The sequence below is a fragment of the Brachyhypopomus gauderio genome, chromosome 15 (assembly GCF_052324685.1).
Source record: "Brachyhypopomus gauderio isolate BG-103 chromosome 15, BGAUD_0.2, whole genome shotgun sequence".
NCBI classification, from domain to species: domain Eukaryota; kingdom Metazoa; phylum Chordata; class Actinopteri; order Gymnotiformes; family Hypopomidae; genus Brachyhypopomus; species Brachyhypopomus gauderio.
This window is the reverse complement of record NC_135225.1, coordinates 6537676-6554567: the sequence shown is the minus strand read 5'-3', so window position 1 is coordinate 6554567 and position 16892 is coordinate 6537676. Positions and strand designations below refer to the sequence as shown.

Here is a 16892-nt window from a genome sequence, read left to right as displayed (position 1 = left end):
AACTCCTGTCTGCAGAGGCAATGTTGCTTGAATTATAATTGAGTTGAATGAGAGGGTAAAGAGGTGGGGCCAGCCTAGGCCCACCGTGCCTCCCCTCTGCCCCGCCCTCTTTGGTGTGGGAGAGGACCTGTCAGTCATCTGCTGGCACTGGACCTAAAGAATACATGCCTTTCATACAGACCTCCAGCGTTTCTCCTCCAGGAATCCCACCAGCACTTAGTGAAAGGCACCCCTTAACTAGAGGAGAAGAAAAAAAAGCACATTTGAAGAAACTCGAGCCTACTTTGCAAATCAGTCAGTAGATACCTGATTGTCACTCCAAGAGTCGGGGACTAATCCTATTGTTTTTTCTATAGGATTACTTGCGCCAGGTCCCACACCCCCTTTGGCACTGCACGGGAGAATGGACAGATTAAGGGGATTAGCTTGTATCCTCCTAACTTGTCAAGCTGGGATGTAAGAAACCATTGACTTCTCTGTTCTGAATGAGAGAAGTGCCTTAAAAAAGGAAGAAATGAAAGGCACTGAACAAGAAAAATTCCTGAAAGAACAATGTGATTTGTTTGCTTTTGTTCCTTTAAAGTTGGCTGAATGGTTCAAAGGGCTTCACCTAAGGAGTGGTACTCTAGTGGTGGAAAGAAACATACATAGTCAAAATGAAAATGGATGTGGGTTCATAACTATGTCTGTCAAAATAGCATTAACAAATACATTTGAAAAAATTGTTCCAATCAAATTCAGTCTAAGTCAGAGAGGTTGTCATTTGTCAGCGATTACGTAAGTGAAGGCTATAAAGCAAAATATGTATATTTATGTATGCATAGTTATTCTTTTTTTGTTTACTTGCTTGTTTCCTTGCCATATTTATGTCAAATTATAAAAAAATTTTTATCAATATTCTAATGTTCTTTAAGTAATTATTTGAATAGATAACCTCATATTTGTATATATTTTTATTATTTGATTATTTTGTTTGAATCTGCCCCTCTAGGCCAGTGAGAGGTCACACCCCAGTATCATGGCTGTCTAAAGTGCTCTGCAGAAACTGCACAGAATTATGAGCAGCTGAGTTCACCACTCATATATTTCCACTTATTTCACACTCTCCTATCAAAGTTCACTTCAGACATCAACGCTACAAAGTCATCCTTCTGTATCAGACCCACACGAGCTAAATGCTGTCTTCACTTCTCATGCTCCCTCCCCTCCCTTATTCCCAACACCGACAGAGTTTGTCACATTTGTTAACAAGACCCTCATTTTCTTCAGTAATACCTTTCAGCCCTTACCCATCTTCCTCCGGCTCCCTAACAACTTTCTCTCCTCTTCCTTCAGACGTTTTGCAGATGCTACCAGCTTGTAACCCCACCACCCATCTGTTCGATCTCACTTCCAAGGACCAGCTGTATAGCATCGGATCATGCGCTAACTGCTTTCAAGACCACAAGTTATTACCATTGTTTAAAAATAACATTCTTTATATCAACAGCTACTGACCAGAACTGCTTCTTTTACTTCTTTCCAAAATTTTAGAATGTGTTGTTTATAATCATTGTCACCATTTCCCACCAAGAACAGATTTCAGGATCCCAATCAGGCTTCAAATGTACTCTACAATGACATTTCTTGGAGTGACAACAGATAAACTGTTGTCTGTCCTCATACATTCATACATCTCTATGCTACCTGTGACATGATTATCCACCCTCTCTAGTCTATGTGTCACTGACTCAATATGGCTGTAGTTTTCATCCTACCCAGGCATTGTTGTCTAGTGACATGGAGAGGATCTCTGTCTACCAGTCACATGCTTTCTATGGGTGTCCCAAGAGGATCAATGTTTGGTTGGTTTCTGTTTTTATCTTTATACTCACTACTTCCTACTACTACTACACTACTACTACTCACTACCAGGGCAGTCATGGCCTGGCGGTTAGGGAACTGGTCTTGTGACCGGAGGGTTGTGGGTTCAATTCCCAGACCTGAGGCCATGACTGAGGTGCCCCTGAGCAAGACCGTTAACCCTAAATTGCTCACTTGTATAAAAAAAATGAGATAAAAATTTAAGTTGCTCTGGATAAGGGTGTCTGCCATAAATGTAAATGTACTTCTATGCTGATGAAAAATTATTTCCAACTTCTCAGATAAAACAATTTCAATTTTAAACCTGGCATGCCTGTCAGACATCTCATCATAGCTGGCTGCTCATCTTAAAACTGAATGCCGCCCAGACAGAACAGCGATTCCTCCCCACACCATGATCTGCCCGTCTCCTTTGAGAACTCACTTATCACAATATCTGAAAATGCCAGAAATCTAGGTGTGGTCCTGGACAACAAGCTACCGTTGCCATCATAACCTAGACATGCAGGTTTCCTTTTTTATATAACACCAAGATAATTTATTTCCAGAGATGCAACTCAATTGCTTGTCTAGTGCCTTTTCATCGCAACTCACATTTTGGAAAGGCTCCCCGCACATGTCACTAGTCTCCAGAATATATCCTCACAACTCACAACATATTCTCAAGTTAACATGCATTACTCCACTGCCTGTTGTGTTCCCTTCTATGGCTTCCTGGATTTGTCTGCATAAATCTTAAAATCCAATTGCCTACAAAAAAATAAATGGCATTTTGTTTCGCATTTGTAGATAGGTGATAACAAATTAGTTTCAAACCTATTCGTCCAATTGGCTTCACGTTTGAAAGTTTTCCTGGCCCTTTAACTCAAGATCACCTGATTTCTTTGCAATCAACTGTAAGGAGCCTCGTTACAAAGTCGCACCCTATTTGTACCCTGACATCGATGACAGCGATGCAGATATTTTTGGAGTGACCGATCGAGCAGCCAGTGATCGGACAACCTCACTGCAACACCAGGAAGTTTCTTCTCAAACTGACCAATAGCAAAGTATGAAGAAGGCGGGACTTGCGAGTGTACTTTCGGAGTTGTGTAGCTTTCTGGCTAATTAAGTTAGTTAAAGAAGAAGAAAAAAAGGGGAAATAAACAAAGCTGGCTTTGTTTGTTTACTAAATGCCATCCCGTATCGCAGATGTATCGACAGCTACCAGAAAGCGCGGACTGTGGGAGGCAGAACACGCCGCGCTGAGAATGGGTTTGTTCTTGCTGAACACCGTCGCGGGAGCCGCCGCCGCCGCCGCCTCGGCGGAGGGAGCGACCCCGGAGGTTAGCGACGCCCGCTCGCGCACTAGCTAACCGCCGCCTCGCGCACTAGCTAACCGCCGCCTCGCTAGCTAGTGGTTGCTAGCTAACCACTCTCTTTGAGCTCTTTGACAATGTTGTCAACAAGTCGACGAGAAACTCCCGTGTTTATTTTATTCTTTTTTAGCGTTTATACGTGACAACAGACATTTCTTTTTAATAAAATGATTTGCTTTGGCTTCGACTCTAGCTCAATCAGATACTTTGCTGGCTAGCTAGCCTGGCTAGTTGTCCGTTTTTTTATTTTGTGGTAAAGAGTCTTGGGGGTCGCGAGCCAATTAGCTTTTGTGTTTTAAAAAGTCCGTAAAGCGCTAGCGGTAGCGAGCTAGCTGTGTAGAAACAACTAGCCGGCTAGCCGCTAATTAGCATCCCCGGCTTAGCCAGACGGGGCATCCAGGAGTGTTTAGCAACTATTACAGTTCCGCTCAGCTAGTCGGGTCGCTCTACATTAATTCTCCGACCTGGTACATTCACAACCCCACGGAGGTTGTTATTTTAATTCGGTTGGTGTTGGTGGGGTCAGTTGTGACGGAATGAAAATAACTAATAAATTATATTTTTGTTTCCTTATAGCTAACTATATATATTTACTTGAGCGGTTTGCCAGCCCTTGTTATGAGTTATTTTGATGTTAACTTTTGAACAAAATATGCTTCCTGGATTATATAATACAGGCTGACGCGGAGCCAGGTCGGCGACGTTAGGAGCAGTTAAATGTCTAATTTACTTGGGTATAATCACATCATGAACGCTTTTTGAGGGAACACTTTGGATATATTCAGAAGTGACTTTTTTTAGGTATAATTTAAAAGACCGGTCGGCGTTAAAGTGTAGGCCTAGTCGGCATAAGGCTTTACTGACGTTTGAGCGTTTCATTTCAGTTGTAAATTGGCGGTGGTTATCAAGTGAATCATTAGAGGCACCAGTCATTTAAAAATATCAGTTCAGAAGCGCTAAGGTAGCAGCTGTCCCTGTTCCTGCTGGGCCTACTCGGGCCGAAACACCACACAGTCACAGTGCTCAAATCCACCAAGAGAACTTCAGCTCAAAGAGTTGATGGCGCTTTGGCTTTAGTTTTGATGCAGAACAGATTAATCTAAAGGTGGCAACATTTGATTTGTAGCTATATATGGTTTAGGGGAGAGATAGCTCTTCATTTCCTTCCTTTTGACTTGTTGAGGTATTACCACTATGATTTTAAAATTCTAATGAAATTTATTTGGATCAATTTGAAACCTGCATTTTGATTCTAATTTTACATTTATACAAAGGTAACATGTTGTCAGAATTGTCGGGTTGCATTTATTTTATTGTTGGCTTGAGGGACCACAGTCTCCTGTATAAATAGATCAACTGATTTGCTGGGGGACACCTTTTAGCAAAACCAACCTTCTGTGGGCAGCTTTTGGATAATGTTTGTTATGGAGAATTTGTTTGCCATCATGTAGTTTAATCACCATCAACAGGAAAACATGGAGCTGTTTGTTTTGGGCAGCTTAACCAATCTCAATCCAGCACTGATGCATCTAAACACCCCCAGCAATAATTCTGCCTGATTTAAACTTGTACCAGTTCAACACCTGCAACTAAACCATCAACACCAGCTTCACTACAGTGTCCACCAGCCTGATTATTTCCTGTCAGTGGTCCTGTGTTTAGGGACCAAGTTGTGCAGTTGAAACAGATTGTCTGTATTCTGCATACACTTACCAAATGTACCTGTTAGCTGGATGTAAGGGTAAATGATGAAGGGGAGCCGTGTTATGTTTTCATTGTGTAAATTAAGTTCCAAGTGTATATTCATGCTCTACTGTGCTTTGCATATTTAATATTTTGGCTGATTAAACCCCAGCCGATATGTTCATATAAGCTGCTGCTCTTCTCATCTAATTTACCATGCCTGATGCAGTGCTTTCATGGTCCTGAAAGCCTTGATTAGCTAGGTAAGGTTTGTTAGTTTAATGTTGTACCTTTTTTTATGCTTAAATATCATGAATTAGGGTTAAGCCTTATATATTCTGTACTCTGGGCCATTTATAAACCACAAACTTTTTTCCTCCATTTACATTACTCATCTTGCACAAATTAAACATTCTCTATCCTGTAGTAGTTTATATCATACATTATGTATTACGATTATATAATCTCAAATATGGAACCATGCAGATTTGTATTCTTGGTGTTGAATTCTTTCAGAACACATTCAGTGCTGTGCGTGCACTTGTGCGCATGCGCTCGTGTATGCGTGTGTGTGCGCGCCTGCACATGTTCGTTCATATGTCTGTGTGACTGGGAGAGGCAGCCTGCCTATGCCATCCTGTTTACTTGCATTCCCTGGCATGGTTTTCTGAATTCTAAATGTTGAGTGGGGGGGGGGGGGTGCACTTAAATCGAGACCAGCCTTCAGACTGTGTAGCTCATGTGGGGTACAGAATAGCCTGGACTTGACCTTCCTCTGGCTCTCCAGTCGTGTGTGTGTGTGTGTGTGTGTGTGTGTGTGTGTGTGTGTGATATTAAAGTGTCTGAGCTGAGGTAGCTGAAAATTCTTTTCTCAGGACTGCACTATGCCTTTCTTCCCTCAGGACTACACTATGCCTTTCTTTCCAGGCCTTCAGCAGGTATTGAAGTAAACAAATAATAAATAAATAAACTAGCTTTTTACCTGCCACATAATTTTCCTTGTAGAACTAAATTTTTTGTGTAGTATAATACTGAGGTTTTACTTTTGTTCAAACTGTTTTCATGCTGATGGCTTTGCAAAGACTTTATATGAAGAGTTTAACAGTTTTGTCATATTTACCAACATTATACCTCATATCCACACACTCTTTAAACTACTTGGCTTGACATGCTGTTAATGCGAGATGATCTGTGAATTCTATTACCTGCCACAGATGTAAACGATCCTTGCATTTAAGACTTATCTTTCCGCTTGCACCATTACCCGACAACATTTTATTTTGGTTCCCACACAATGTTGTTACACCGTCTCAAGGTCAGGGTAGAATGCAGTGTAACTTGATGAAAGAAACGGTTAAATGCATGCGCACACATGCACATGAAGAACATACCATAGTGAATATTGCAAGTCATGAGTACTAAGCAAAGCAGACTTTGTTTGATGTGCCTTGTGTGTTTGGGTTTGTAGAGCAAGCTGTTGTGCACTGGCGTGAACAACCAGACCTATGTGTGTGACTCGGGCCACTGCTGCGGAGAGTCTCAGTGCTGCAGCTACTACTACGAGCTGTGGTGTAAGTACCTCTCAGCACCTCCCGCTCCCTCATGGTTGAAGGGCCAGGTGCTAAAAAATACTGTATGATGTAGGTCATGTTTGAACAGGGAACTGTTTCTGGATTCCTCCATGTTGTGCAAGGTGGGGGATATGGTAATACATCTTGTGTAAAGTAGCATTTAATTCAACACTACATTTGTGTATGTTTTGCATGCATGTGTTAGAGGCACAAAAGTGTTGATCAGTCAACACTCGTAACAGAATGTTTTTTTTTCCTGTAGCTTTTAATTTATGCATGGTAGGCTTTTAACAAAATGGGTCTTAATGTGTAGCATGTTAACATATTTTGTTCTCAACATTTAATTTAAATTATTTTTCTGGTTTAAATGGTTCAGTTGGATTGAAAAGTTGAATTCTAATAAACAAGAAAGTACTTTGAATTGGTACCAGTTTTAAGTGTCCATATAATGGCTTTGAAAACCAATGTATACATAGATTTTTTGGAAATATTCTAAATTCAACTTTTTATGAATGGTCTTTAAACAGAGACTGCATTGGGCATTACCAAATTTTCAACCTATAAGCTCATAGTGATGTCAGAAGTCACAAGACTATATTACTAATATTACTAATAATAATGACTAATATTCTTTTTATTTTTTTACTTTGTGACATTTATTGTCCAATTATTATGTTCTCACTGGTCATGCTACAATCTTATCAGATTACCGTCTCCCTCTGGTGTACCATCTATTTTAATAACTGTGCACTAATCTCTATGATAATTATGGCATGTCATCTGCTGAATCGAGGACTGCACTTTGTTGTTTTCATGCTGCTGCGAATACAGCTGGCCTAGGCGGGTCTGTCTAGTCAGTAATGTGATCGGACCGGCCCTTGTAAACAGATGCTTGAGCTTCTCTATTTGGAGAAGTAAAGCCCCTTTTGCCAAAAACGGCTTGTGCTTTATTTGGGACGTTTCACACGCTCGGGGTCTAATGATGACACTGACCTACATCGCCTGACCAGTGATCCATCCTGATTCATCATGTTGTTTTTTTTATTATTATTATTCTTAGTTGATATCAGGTGTCAAAGTCTGTATTGTGGGGGATTGTCTGTTCTATACCATTTATTGCAAAGGAGGAGTTCTTGTGCAACTACAAGAAATGTATCAAATCACACGATGCTGTAGTGTATACATTACGCATTTATACATCATGCATTATATTTCTTACTGCACAGTGGTGATCTCTATTACTGTTGAATCTTCTAGCATTGCCTGCCTAAAATGGTACCTAAAATATCCCAGTATGCTGTTGTATTCAATGTTGGTCAATATTGCCATTTATATTAAAAGTATTTAATGTTCTTACTGCAGCAAGGATAAATGTGATGTTTGTGTTCCTCAGGGTTCTGGCTGGTCTGGACTGTCATTATTATCCTGAGCTGCTGTTGTGTGTGTCATCATCGTCGCACCAAACATCGACTGCAACAACAACAGCGGCAGCATGAGATCAACCTAATTGCCTACAGAGAGGTCCATAATTACACCTCCCTGCCCTTCTACTTCAGTAAGTAACGTGCTTTGTCCCTGTACACTGATGTCCGCTTGTATTTCTTTGGTTTGTCTGCCGTGTAAGCTCCTCTGTGCCTGTGCCGTTTGACAACCGTGTGCATATTTCTACATCTAGCTCGGTTAGTGACGGAAAGGGAGGGGGGCGGTCTGTTCAAGCTGTTGATTTCCTCTGGATTGTTTGTAAAGTTTTTTAATTTTATTTATAAAGTACGTTTATTTCCTGTCTTCCTGTTTCATTTGCTTGTTTGAAGGGTTTCTGCCTAGCTACCTCTTACCAGCATATGAGGAAGTGGAGAACAGACCCCCAACACCACCTCCTCCATATAGTGCCTCTCAGCCTGGCCAAGGCCCTGACGTACTAAGTCCTGAGCAGCCTCAGGAACTTTGCCCGTTGCCTCAGTGCGGCCCTAGGGGCCCTCTGTCAGAGATCACTTCTACGGGGGACTGCATAGAGGAGCCTCGCTGCCCTACTGTACACTGCCCAGCAGTAGATGCCCACAAACCCTACCTGAGCTTCGAGGAGGAGAACCAGCTGCAGCACGTAGCTTCAGCCACGTCACCAGACATCAGCAAACAAGGCAGCTGCAAGGAACTCCCAGAGTCCGTGGAGCAAGGGCTGGATGGTTGTCCCGATGGCAAGGACAGGACCCTCGGACGCCATAGACGCTTTACGGGTGACTCAGGAATTGAAGTGTGTGTATGTAGCCATGGTCCTGGGGAAGGAGAGGAGGAGGAGGAGGAGATGAAGGAGCTGGAGGAACTTCTGGACAGAGACGGGTTAAGGGAGCATGACTTCTGTGATAATTGCAACCTCCATAGCAATGACCCTCAGGCACCTGGGGATGAGGAGCAGGGCTTTCCTGACCCAGAGAGAGGCCATGAGCCCAGGGAGCTTCTACACCGGCCTCCCGTCTGCCTTCATCTACACACCATCAGTGAACAGGAGGCCCCTCATCATGGCAGCAATACTGACCCCCAAATTTAAACACCACCACCTACAACACTAATGCTTTGTTGACTGCTGTCTCTCTAATTTGTCTCTCTGTACTACTCTTTGGTTCTTTTTTTGTGTCCTAAGTGAGAATGTGTGAAAGCAGTGTTTTACGGTTCTGTAAGAACGTATCAAAGAGAGGGTTTCAAAGATGTTACAGCGCTGAATAAGGTGCCTGTAATGGGTGGGGTTTTTAATGCCACTAACAGTTGTTCAGAGGATGATACTAAAATGACACGAGGCGCAGTGACTGATGCTAGGGCAATATTGTTTATTAAAATTCTTGACGATTCAGTTTAAGTGAGAGATGCACAAAATGTCAAACTCTTATACACTTGTTTGACAATGTTATTCCTCCATTTAAACTTTAAATCAGATTTTCTTTTATCTGACGGACCTAATACAGCCATCACGTGAAAAGTATCTTTACTACTTGATGACTTGTGTATCTAGTGACGGGCTGAGTGAATGTCAGAAGATTTTTATAATATATATATATATATACACACACACACAGTTATTGGTGTACTGTTTGCTTCTTTAAAAGATTTCTGTTCATGTGCATAAAGCAGGTGCAAAAGATCTTTTAAAGGTGCCCCGCCCCCGCACACACACACACACACACATATATATATACACATATGCACACACAGGTTTTCAGCATTTGGGGATTCCACTCTGCTGCCTGAATGTAGCCTTCCTTTATATGCTACTCCCCCTCAGAGGGACTAGATTATGCACTGCAAAAAAAGCAAGAAAAAAGAAAGGTGAGCGTGCCTTCCTGGGTCCCACAGGAAGCATCCGCCCCATAGCAGAGCAGCTAGCAGACAGCAGGGGCTACTGTGTAGCCTGTCTGAGCAGCAGTCTGTTATGGTAGGTCACCACCTCGCCTCTTGTTAGGCAGTGGGATCTTTGTTCTACATACTGTAATGGTGCAATGGTTGACTGGTGTACTATGCCTAGCTCAAAGTCTGGGTTTAAAAACTTAATTTGATTAAAATGTGCTTTTATTTGGTAGGCTTTTCTTTTTGTGAGTGTGTGTGTGCGTGCGCGCATGAGTTTTTCATCACAAACTGAAATGTTAGTATTTTCAACAAAATATTCAAAATGATTTTATATATAGCTGTCAACTCTGTTTCTATCATAAAGTATACATTTAAGGTAAGTTGTGGAGATAAAAAAATGTATAACAGGACTGCTTCAAATGACTGCATCTATTGTTTTGTTAGTGTGTTCTGGTAATAATACAGCTTGCATATTTAGGTGCCTTTTGTTGATTTTTCATATTTTACTCATTCATATGCCTTAATGGAATATCGTATATGTTTTATAAAAGAATTCCTGTGTAAATAACTAGGCCAGTGTGGATGGAGATTTCTTCCAGGAGGGTGGTTTAAGTGTGTGTGTGTGTGTGTGTGTGTGTGTGTGTGTGTGTGTGTGTGTGTGTGTGTGTGTGTGTGTGTGTGTACACATGTATGGTACTAATGGCTGTGACCTTAACAATAACAACTTTTCACTTAAATGTTTTACTTGATCAGTTGTTTGATGGATGTCATTATTTTTGTTCCCATATCACAGTTTCTAGCACTGTGTAAAACCCCAGAATAAGCTTGTAATATTTCACGGTACCTACAACTTTTACCAGTTTGTTAGAAAATGAGACCCAGTACTACAAAGAGCTATTTTTGTCACTGCAGGCATGCATCTAGACAATGTTTTAATTCTGTTTTGAACCCTCCCCTATGTTATGTCAGTGCACCTTATTTTGAAAGATTGTAATGAGTTCAAGTCTGTTGTACTGTGGCAGTAGAAACTGCTCCACTGCATTCCTACCTTGACTGAGCGATTGAGAAGGGATTTCAAGCTCCTTGTTAGCTGAGGTAGTATGTTTATTTGACCTTTTGGTGTAAATAATCAGTAAATCTTCCAGCAATAGATAGTTCTCAGTTCAAAGGGTACAGATAGGCTGTTGTCCCCAATGATAATACCAGGCTAGATTGTCTGTGTAAATGGAGATTTCTCTTAAACAAACATCATTCACTAGATAGTGTAAGCTCCAGTTTGAACAGTGTTTGCTGCAAACACTGATTCTGCAAACAAATAAAAATAACAAGTGCATTTTAAAACTGAAACTCCCATATGCAGCCTTATGTTTTCAAGTGCATTTGGTGTTAAATCTTTTTTTTTTTTGTTCTACACAGTTGATACAGTTGCTGCTTGAACTGTGTAATCTGTTTCAAGCATCTTGAAATTTGGAGGAATGGTGCCACCATGTTTCCTCTGTAGGTCTAGCGCCAAGTATTTTTATTTTATTTTATTGTCTGTCAATGTCTTGAGACCAAAAGTGTATGGTAGAAGGAATTGGAATCAGAATGAGTAATTATTAAATATGAATGAGATTCATTTATTTTTGCCTAAATAAGGCATCATTGCACTGTTTTGGATGCAGTGAACTTTTGAGCTTTAAGGTAACGAAGGTTTAAGAAGCCAGTTGGTTGAGTTTAGCTCTGAAGTGAGACTTGGTACTATGTTTTCAGTTTGTATTTGTAGTTGCTCCTTTTTTTCCTGAATAAAACTGCATATGGATAACATTTTGTATAAAGCCTCAGCCAAATGAATATCAAAGAATGTACATTATGAATAAAACAACTTTAAATGCCAGTTACTTTGTAAATAGTGTTTTTACTTGTATTCTACAATTTATATAAAATAACAGCAATATTCCAGCACAGATTTCAACAGATTAAAGGACTGAAGGAAAAAGAATAGCTTAAACTTCTCTTGCTTGTATTGTGCCTTCGAGTCATATGATCTGGTTTTGATCCTAAAGAAATTATTTACCATGACTGAAAACAACCTGCTTAAAGAAATGTACCTTTTTAGTTATCAGCCAAAGAGAATGTAGCTGAGATCTATTATGTTTACTATAGGAGCAATGAGGAGTGCTTATCCTTGCCTTATAGCCCATGCACTTATCACTATCATTATCGCTATGTTAAAAAGAGTGCAGTTATGAGGTTTTATTATGGAAAAAATGGGGGTAAAAAAATAATTATGATTCAACCGCATTGTTCTGGTGGAGATGGAGGTTCTTTTCCCAGCCAGCCCTGAGTCTGGCGTTGACCTTATACCTCTGGGGCTGGAGGACGACCCCAAACTTGCCCTGCAGGTCAGGTGAAGGCTGGCCAATGGGCGTCTCCAAAGTGAATCTTTGCAAAATCCATGACAAGAAGAGGAAGAGTTCCATTTTGGCTAAGGCTTCCCCAAGACACACACGTAATCCAGCCCCAAACGGGAGGTAGCTGACTGATGGGATACTCAGTCCTCCTTCGTCCAGGAATCTCCCTGCTCGCAACATGACAAGCAGATATTAGACATTACATTTAGTCAAACAATACAACACAATATAGAAATACAGCTGCATTTCCCTAGATAAACTGTTCAAAACCCAACATGGGTGCCTTATTCTGAGAATATTTACTATTATTTCTCAATTGTTGATTTTATTTTCTCACCAGGATCAAATAACTCTGGGTTGTTCCATTCTTTTTCGTCATGATGCAAAGACCACAGATTAATGATGACACGTGTCCCTTTCTCCACGGTATAGTCTCCAATACTGTAAAATAGCAGATAATGTATAAACACACCTTTGTTTCAAACGCTTCCCTCTGGTACATGCTGTGTTTCACATTAAGTCTGAAGTGGGCTGGACTTACCTGGAGTCTGAGAGTGCTACATGTGGAATAAGCAGTGGAGACACAGGTCTAATGCGGAGCACCTCTCTGATCGTTGCCTCCAGGTAGGGTAGATTTCCTCTATCACTAAGTTTAGGATTCCGGTCACCCCCAATCGTACTGTCTAATTCCTCCTGAATCTTTTTCTGAACCTAGAATTGAGACACAGTAGAAAACCATTGACAAATGAATAAGCAAATTCTCTCTTACCTTCCCTGACTAGCTAAACTAAAGTGAGTTTAGTGGTGTAGACTGAGTTATATATGTATTCAATAATTATTAACCCAAATATTACCAAAGATCATAAAAATAATGAAAAGCATAATCATTTCATTCTAAAAGTACTGATTGATATTTACTGTACCTGTGGATGGTGTATAAGATAAGCTATGGACCACTTCAGTACAGTTGTTGTAGTCTCCACCCCAGCCCCAAATATATCTCCTACAGTCATCAGCAGATGATCTTCAGTTAGCCCAACATCATTAGTGCTTGTGTTGTTGTTTTCAGCATTGCGCTTGGCCCGAAGCAAGGCATCTAACAGGTCCCGTTGGATGTTGTCACTGTAGTCTGCCTGTAGAGGGAGACACATCTCAAGTGAGCTGAAGTCGATGATCATGTAAGTAAATGACAGATGTGTGATACAGACATAATAATGGTTAAAAGAAACATTCAAAATATTGCTTTCTCATCATTCACCTTGTGCTCCTCGTATTTTTTTTGAAGTAGCTGGTCTCTAATGGAAACACACTGCTTTAAAAGTCGAAGTTCTTCATTTGGAAACATCTGCAGGCAAAGATGAGGGTGACTTATATAGATTCTAGTGTAAAGTGTATTGCACATGTAGCAGTTTAGGCATTTTAAGCACCACATGCTCTTGATATTAAAATTCACCTGTAGCCATGGAAAGATGTCCACCAAACTATCCTTGGCAACTGTATCCACAATGCCCTGACTGTACTGGAGCATAGCTTCAAACTCAGGATCTCCACGTTTGTATGAGGAGTTAAAGCACAGGGCACACACCACGTTTGTGACAGCACGAGTCAGCTCTGGGGCTAGATCAACAGCAGAGCTCTGCAAACCAGCCAGTGTCTCACACATAGAGCTCGCCTCTCTGCAAACTAGAAGGGAACAGGTATGAGGAAAGATTAGATTAAGAAAGAGTTGAAATTTGTGTGACTTCATAATGTTCATATACTTACTTACGTACTACAAAAAAACAGCAGAGTGACTTTACAGCACGGTGTCACGAGAGTAATAAATAAATTTGATACTTACTAATTTTCTCTATAGATGAAGCTCCTTCTCCAAACAGGCAAAGAGCCCCATGGACAATTTTTCGATGAAACCTCCATGTAGCACTATAGTCAGCAAATGCGATGTCCTTTCCATTTCGTGTTAAGAGGTCTGTAGTAACCTTGAGGAAAATAAAAAGTTCCTTTTTTTTCTTCAAGAGCTTAGCAAATCTAGTACATGGTGGTCCAATTAAAAAAGTAAATGTGAAAAACATTTTTGTTATGAAATTAGGATTGATAGAGTTTACTTACAGTGCGTGGTCTCCCTGCAAATATTTTCCCTTTCTTAAGCAGGACTTCTTTTGCATGGCGATGATTGTTGATAATGACAAGTTTATGTCTGCCCAACATAAGGGAATAAATATCTCCATACTTTTTCTTCAGCTTCTGAAAGAAGATATGTGGAGGGCTTTCACTTCTTAGACTGAGAAGGCTCCCAATAATAGGAAGAGAAGGGAGCCTTGGGGGGCTTCTGTCATCAGTCAGAAAGCCCTGTATTTTCCTCTTCAAATAAAGGACCACTATTATTCCTGCAGCAAAAACACATGCACAAATAGGCCAAGCCATTCTGAGATGTCTAGAAGTGATTTAACATGTCAGGTAGACCTACATCTAGCAGTATGGTCCCTTGCACTTCACAGGCTGTGAGAAAGCTGACAGTGGATTTTTATATGATTTCTTCAATGCCACTTCCTTGACCCTAAAATATTTTCGCCTATCTTTAACAGTCAATGCCAATTTAAATCCAAAGGAAAGCAGCAGTTATTTTTGTAATTATAAAGACATTTTAAATGTGTTTATGTCGCAATTTAATTTGTTACTGTGAACATGTCATTTCGACAGTTGCTGAACAAATCTTTTAAAAAATTACTATTTTTACTACTTGGATTTTTTTTTACTTCATTTAATAAATACAAAAACTCATTCTGCGTTTTGGAAACTTCACTTTGCTCTGAAATATTTAGGTTTAAGCAGTCCAGTGTTTAAGGTAAATACAATTTCAGAGATTGTGTACTACACCCAGAGAGAATTTGAGTGTAAATCTTCTTTTATCCCCCATGGCAAAAGGACTTTTGTCGCTGAGGTGCCGTCATAACATAACGCTGGAAACACTTCGGCTATGGCTTCCTCAGAGTCCCAACCCCGTTTTGGTCAGTCTGTTAAAGGTTTATTGTCTGACAAAGTTGGTTCTTGTAGTGGAGATGTAATCGCCCTTACTCGTCAAGTATTAAAAGGATCTCGTAGCCAAGAGGTAAAAGTTGCATTACGTTAAAACACAGATACAATGCTAAATTCCTAATTGCTAATGCTAGCATGTCAATGTTGCTACCTAGCTAGCTAACTCTTGTTGTAACTAGCTAAGATAACTTTGCATTATATTGGCAACCGTGTTCAAATTATTGACAAGTCTTAAATAGCTAGAGCAGTCCAGCTGTAAACGTCCAAGGCCCAGCTAGTTACTCAAACTGTTATGGTAGCATCGTAGTTAGCTAATTGTAATAGGTGAGCTAAGTTGTTTGCTAGCCAGCTAGGTAGTATTATCTTGTAAACTGGAAGCAAGTCTGTTTCAATCTGCTGTTTGGCAGTCTCACATAATCTGGGGGAATTTTTCAGCTTCTTGGCCAGGCAGCAAGGAATATGGTTATTCAAGAGGATGCAATTCTGCACTCTGAAGATGTAAGAACCTGTCCTACTGTTATTGGTGACATCTGCAATAAATGAAGCTTGTAAAGGATACGAGATCTTGTTATTCCCCTGGATGCATTAACGTGAAATGTCAATGTTTTTGTGTTACAGAGTCTAAGGAAAATGTCTATAATAACTACTCATTTGCAATATCAGTGAGTAACTTGTGCATACAGTATTTACTCAGATTTACTTGTCAACAGTATAACTCCTAGTGTTGGATTCAGATTGAACAAAAACTATTTTCCATTTAGACAAGAAGCCATCCAAAAGAAGTAAGTCAAATGACTATTTACAATTATTTTGGTGGCTGCCTTTGTCATTTAGGCCTATACTCAAAACAACTAATGAACATATCTGTCCTTATTATCTTTACAGTGTGGAGCACTCGAAAAACCTTCAGGACCAACTAAGACATTTACTCAAGTAATTCACTGTCAAGCTGGGTCTTTGACATATTTGTCTTGGAACTGCAGCTTATTTTTTTGTTTTTATTCTCATTCATTGTTCAGTCCATTCAGCACTCTTCATGACAAGCATCTAATGAGTTTTGTTTATCAATGTGTTTTTCACTCTAAAGATGTAACAGGTGTGTCTTGAGGACTCTCCTCATAACCTCTCGAGTCATTAAGTCTCATCTAACTTGTTTTCCACATTGTTGATTAATTATTGCAATTGTACTCAGTAGCCAGTTGAATCAGAGCAAATTGCTTTTATGAAAACTGGTGAGTGCCAGTGTTGAATAAAATGTACTTAAAAAGATGTCTGTATAAATGACTGTTTTACATATTTTACAAGTTAAATTATTTTCATTTTTAATAAATAAATCTCTTTTTGTATAATCATTGTAACATTCTTTTAATATTTGGATTTATTGTTAATTCTTTACTGGAGTGCAATAGGACGTGTAATAACCTCACCCACGTGTAATATCAGCAGCACTTCATCAAGGCCAAGCAGATGTCTAACCTAGAAAGTAGCCTTGATGATTACTCCCAGGAACCTTTGGGTTACATGACAAGGTTTTCACTTATCTCTAAAAGCTCCGTGTGCTTTTAGACAAACACTAGTTTAGGAATATGAGAAACTAACTGCATAGGGTAATTCATTATGTCCATACATGTACCTTATATTTTGTTATGTTT

The 16892-nt window shown here is 40.0% G+C and overlaps 3 protein-coding genes across 6 annotated transcripts; 2 read left to right on the top strand and 1 right to left on the bottom strand.

Moving 5' to 3' along the window:
- The first annotated feature begins 1014 nt into the window (after positions 1-1014).
- Positions 1015-9320, top strand: wbp1la (WW domain binding protein 1-like a). 4 transcript variants are annotated; one of them, XM_076973908.1, is made up of 6 exons: positions 1015-1844; positions 3055-3188; positions 5807-5842; positions 6373-6475; positions 7869-8030; positions 8287-9320. In XM_076973908.1, the coding sequence occupies exons 1-6, from the start codon at positions 1736-1738 to the stop codon at positions 9018-9020; spliced, it is 1278 nt and encodes a 425-aa protein (XP_076830023.1). In that variant the 5' UTR covers positions 1015-1735; the 3' UTR covers positions 9021-9320. The 4 variants fall into 4 exon arrangements, with proteins under 4 accessions (XP_076830023.1, XP_076830024.1, XP_076830026.1 ...); XM_076973911.1 differs by lacking the exon at positions 1015-1844 and adding an exon at positions 2759-2912; XM_076973909.1 differs by lacking the exon at positions 5807-5842 and having other exon boundaries at positions 1025-1844.
- A 1824-nt stretch (positions 9321-11144) lies between these two features.
- cyp17a1 (cytochrome P450, family 17, subfamily A, polypeptide 1) lies at positions 11145-14712 on the bottom strand. Its single transcript, XM_076973907.1, has 8 exons — positions 14314-14712; positions 14045-14183; positions 13658-13887; positions 13463-13549; positions 13128-13337; positions 12746-12915; positions 12542-12645; positions 11145-12371 (listed from the first exon to the last, which is right to left on the bottom strand). Exons 1-8 carry the CDS (start codon positions 14626-14628, stop codon positions 12079-12081), a joined length of 1548 nt encoding a protein of 515 aa, XP_076830022.1. The 5' UTR covers positions 14629-14712; the 3' UTR covers positions 11145-12078.
- Positions 14713-15119: 407 nt separating this feature from the next.
- On the top strand, positions 15120-16589 carry borcs7 (BLOC-1 related complex subunit 7). The gene is made up of 5 exons (XM_076973912.1): positions 15120-15313; positions 15676-15738; positions 15859-15902; positions 16002-16022; positions 16126-16589. Exons 1-5 carry the CDS (start codon positions 15182-15184, stop codon positions 16175-16177), a joined length of 312 nt encoding a protein of 103 aa, XP_076830027.1. The 5' UTR covers positions 15120-15181; the 3' UTR covers positions 16178-16589.
- Positions 16590-16892: the final 303 nt, after the last annotated feature.

What these genes read in the sequence shown, in the direction of transcription:
- wbp1la (XM_076973908.1), top strand. Translation starts at nt 1,736, where the DNA reads ATGGCTGTAGTTTTCATCCTACCCAGGCATTGTTGTCTAGTGACATGG. An exon ending in CCCAAGAGGATCAATGTTTG is followed by an intron (nt 1,845 to 3,054) that starts GTTGGTTTCTGT and finishes CCCGTATCGCAG; the next exon opens with ATGTATCGACAGCTACCAGA. An exon ending in CTACTACTACGAGCTGTGGT is followed by an intron (nt 6,476 to 7,868) that starts GTAAGTACCTCT and finishes TGTGTTCCTCAG; the next exon opens with GGTTCTGGCTGGTCTGGACT.
- cyp17a1 (XM_076973907.1), bottom strand. Translation starts at nt 14,628, where the DNA reads ATGGCTTGGCCTATTTGTGCATGTGTTTTTGCTGCAGGAATAATAGTG. An exon ending in TTCATCTATAGAGAAAATTA is followed by an intron (nt 13,888 to 14,044) that starts GTAAGTATCAAA and finishes GTTCCCTTCTAG; the next exon opens with TTTGCAGAGAGGCGAGCTCT. An exon ending in ACATCTTTCCATGGCTACAG is followed by an intron (nt 13,550 to 13,657) that starts GTGAATTTTAAT and finishes CTTTGCCTGCAG; the next exon opens with ATGTTTCCAAATGAAGAACT.
- borcs7 (XM_076973912.1), top strand. Translation starts at nt 15,182, where the DNA reads ATGGCTTCCTCAGAGTCCCAACCCCGTTTTGGTCAGTCTGTTAAAGGT. An exon ending in AAGGATCTCGTAGCCAAGAG is followed by an intron (nt 15,314 to 15,675) that starts GTAAAAGTTGCA and finishes GGAATTTTTCAG; the next exon opens with CTTCTTGGCCAGGCAGCAAG. An exon ending in CAAGAAGCCATCCAAAAGAA is followed by an intron (nt 16,023 to 16,125) that starts GTAAGTCAAATG and finishes TTATCTTTACAG; the next exon opens with TGTGGAGCACTCGAAAAACC.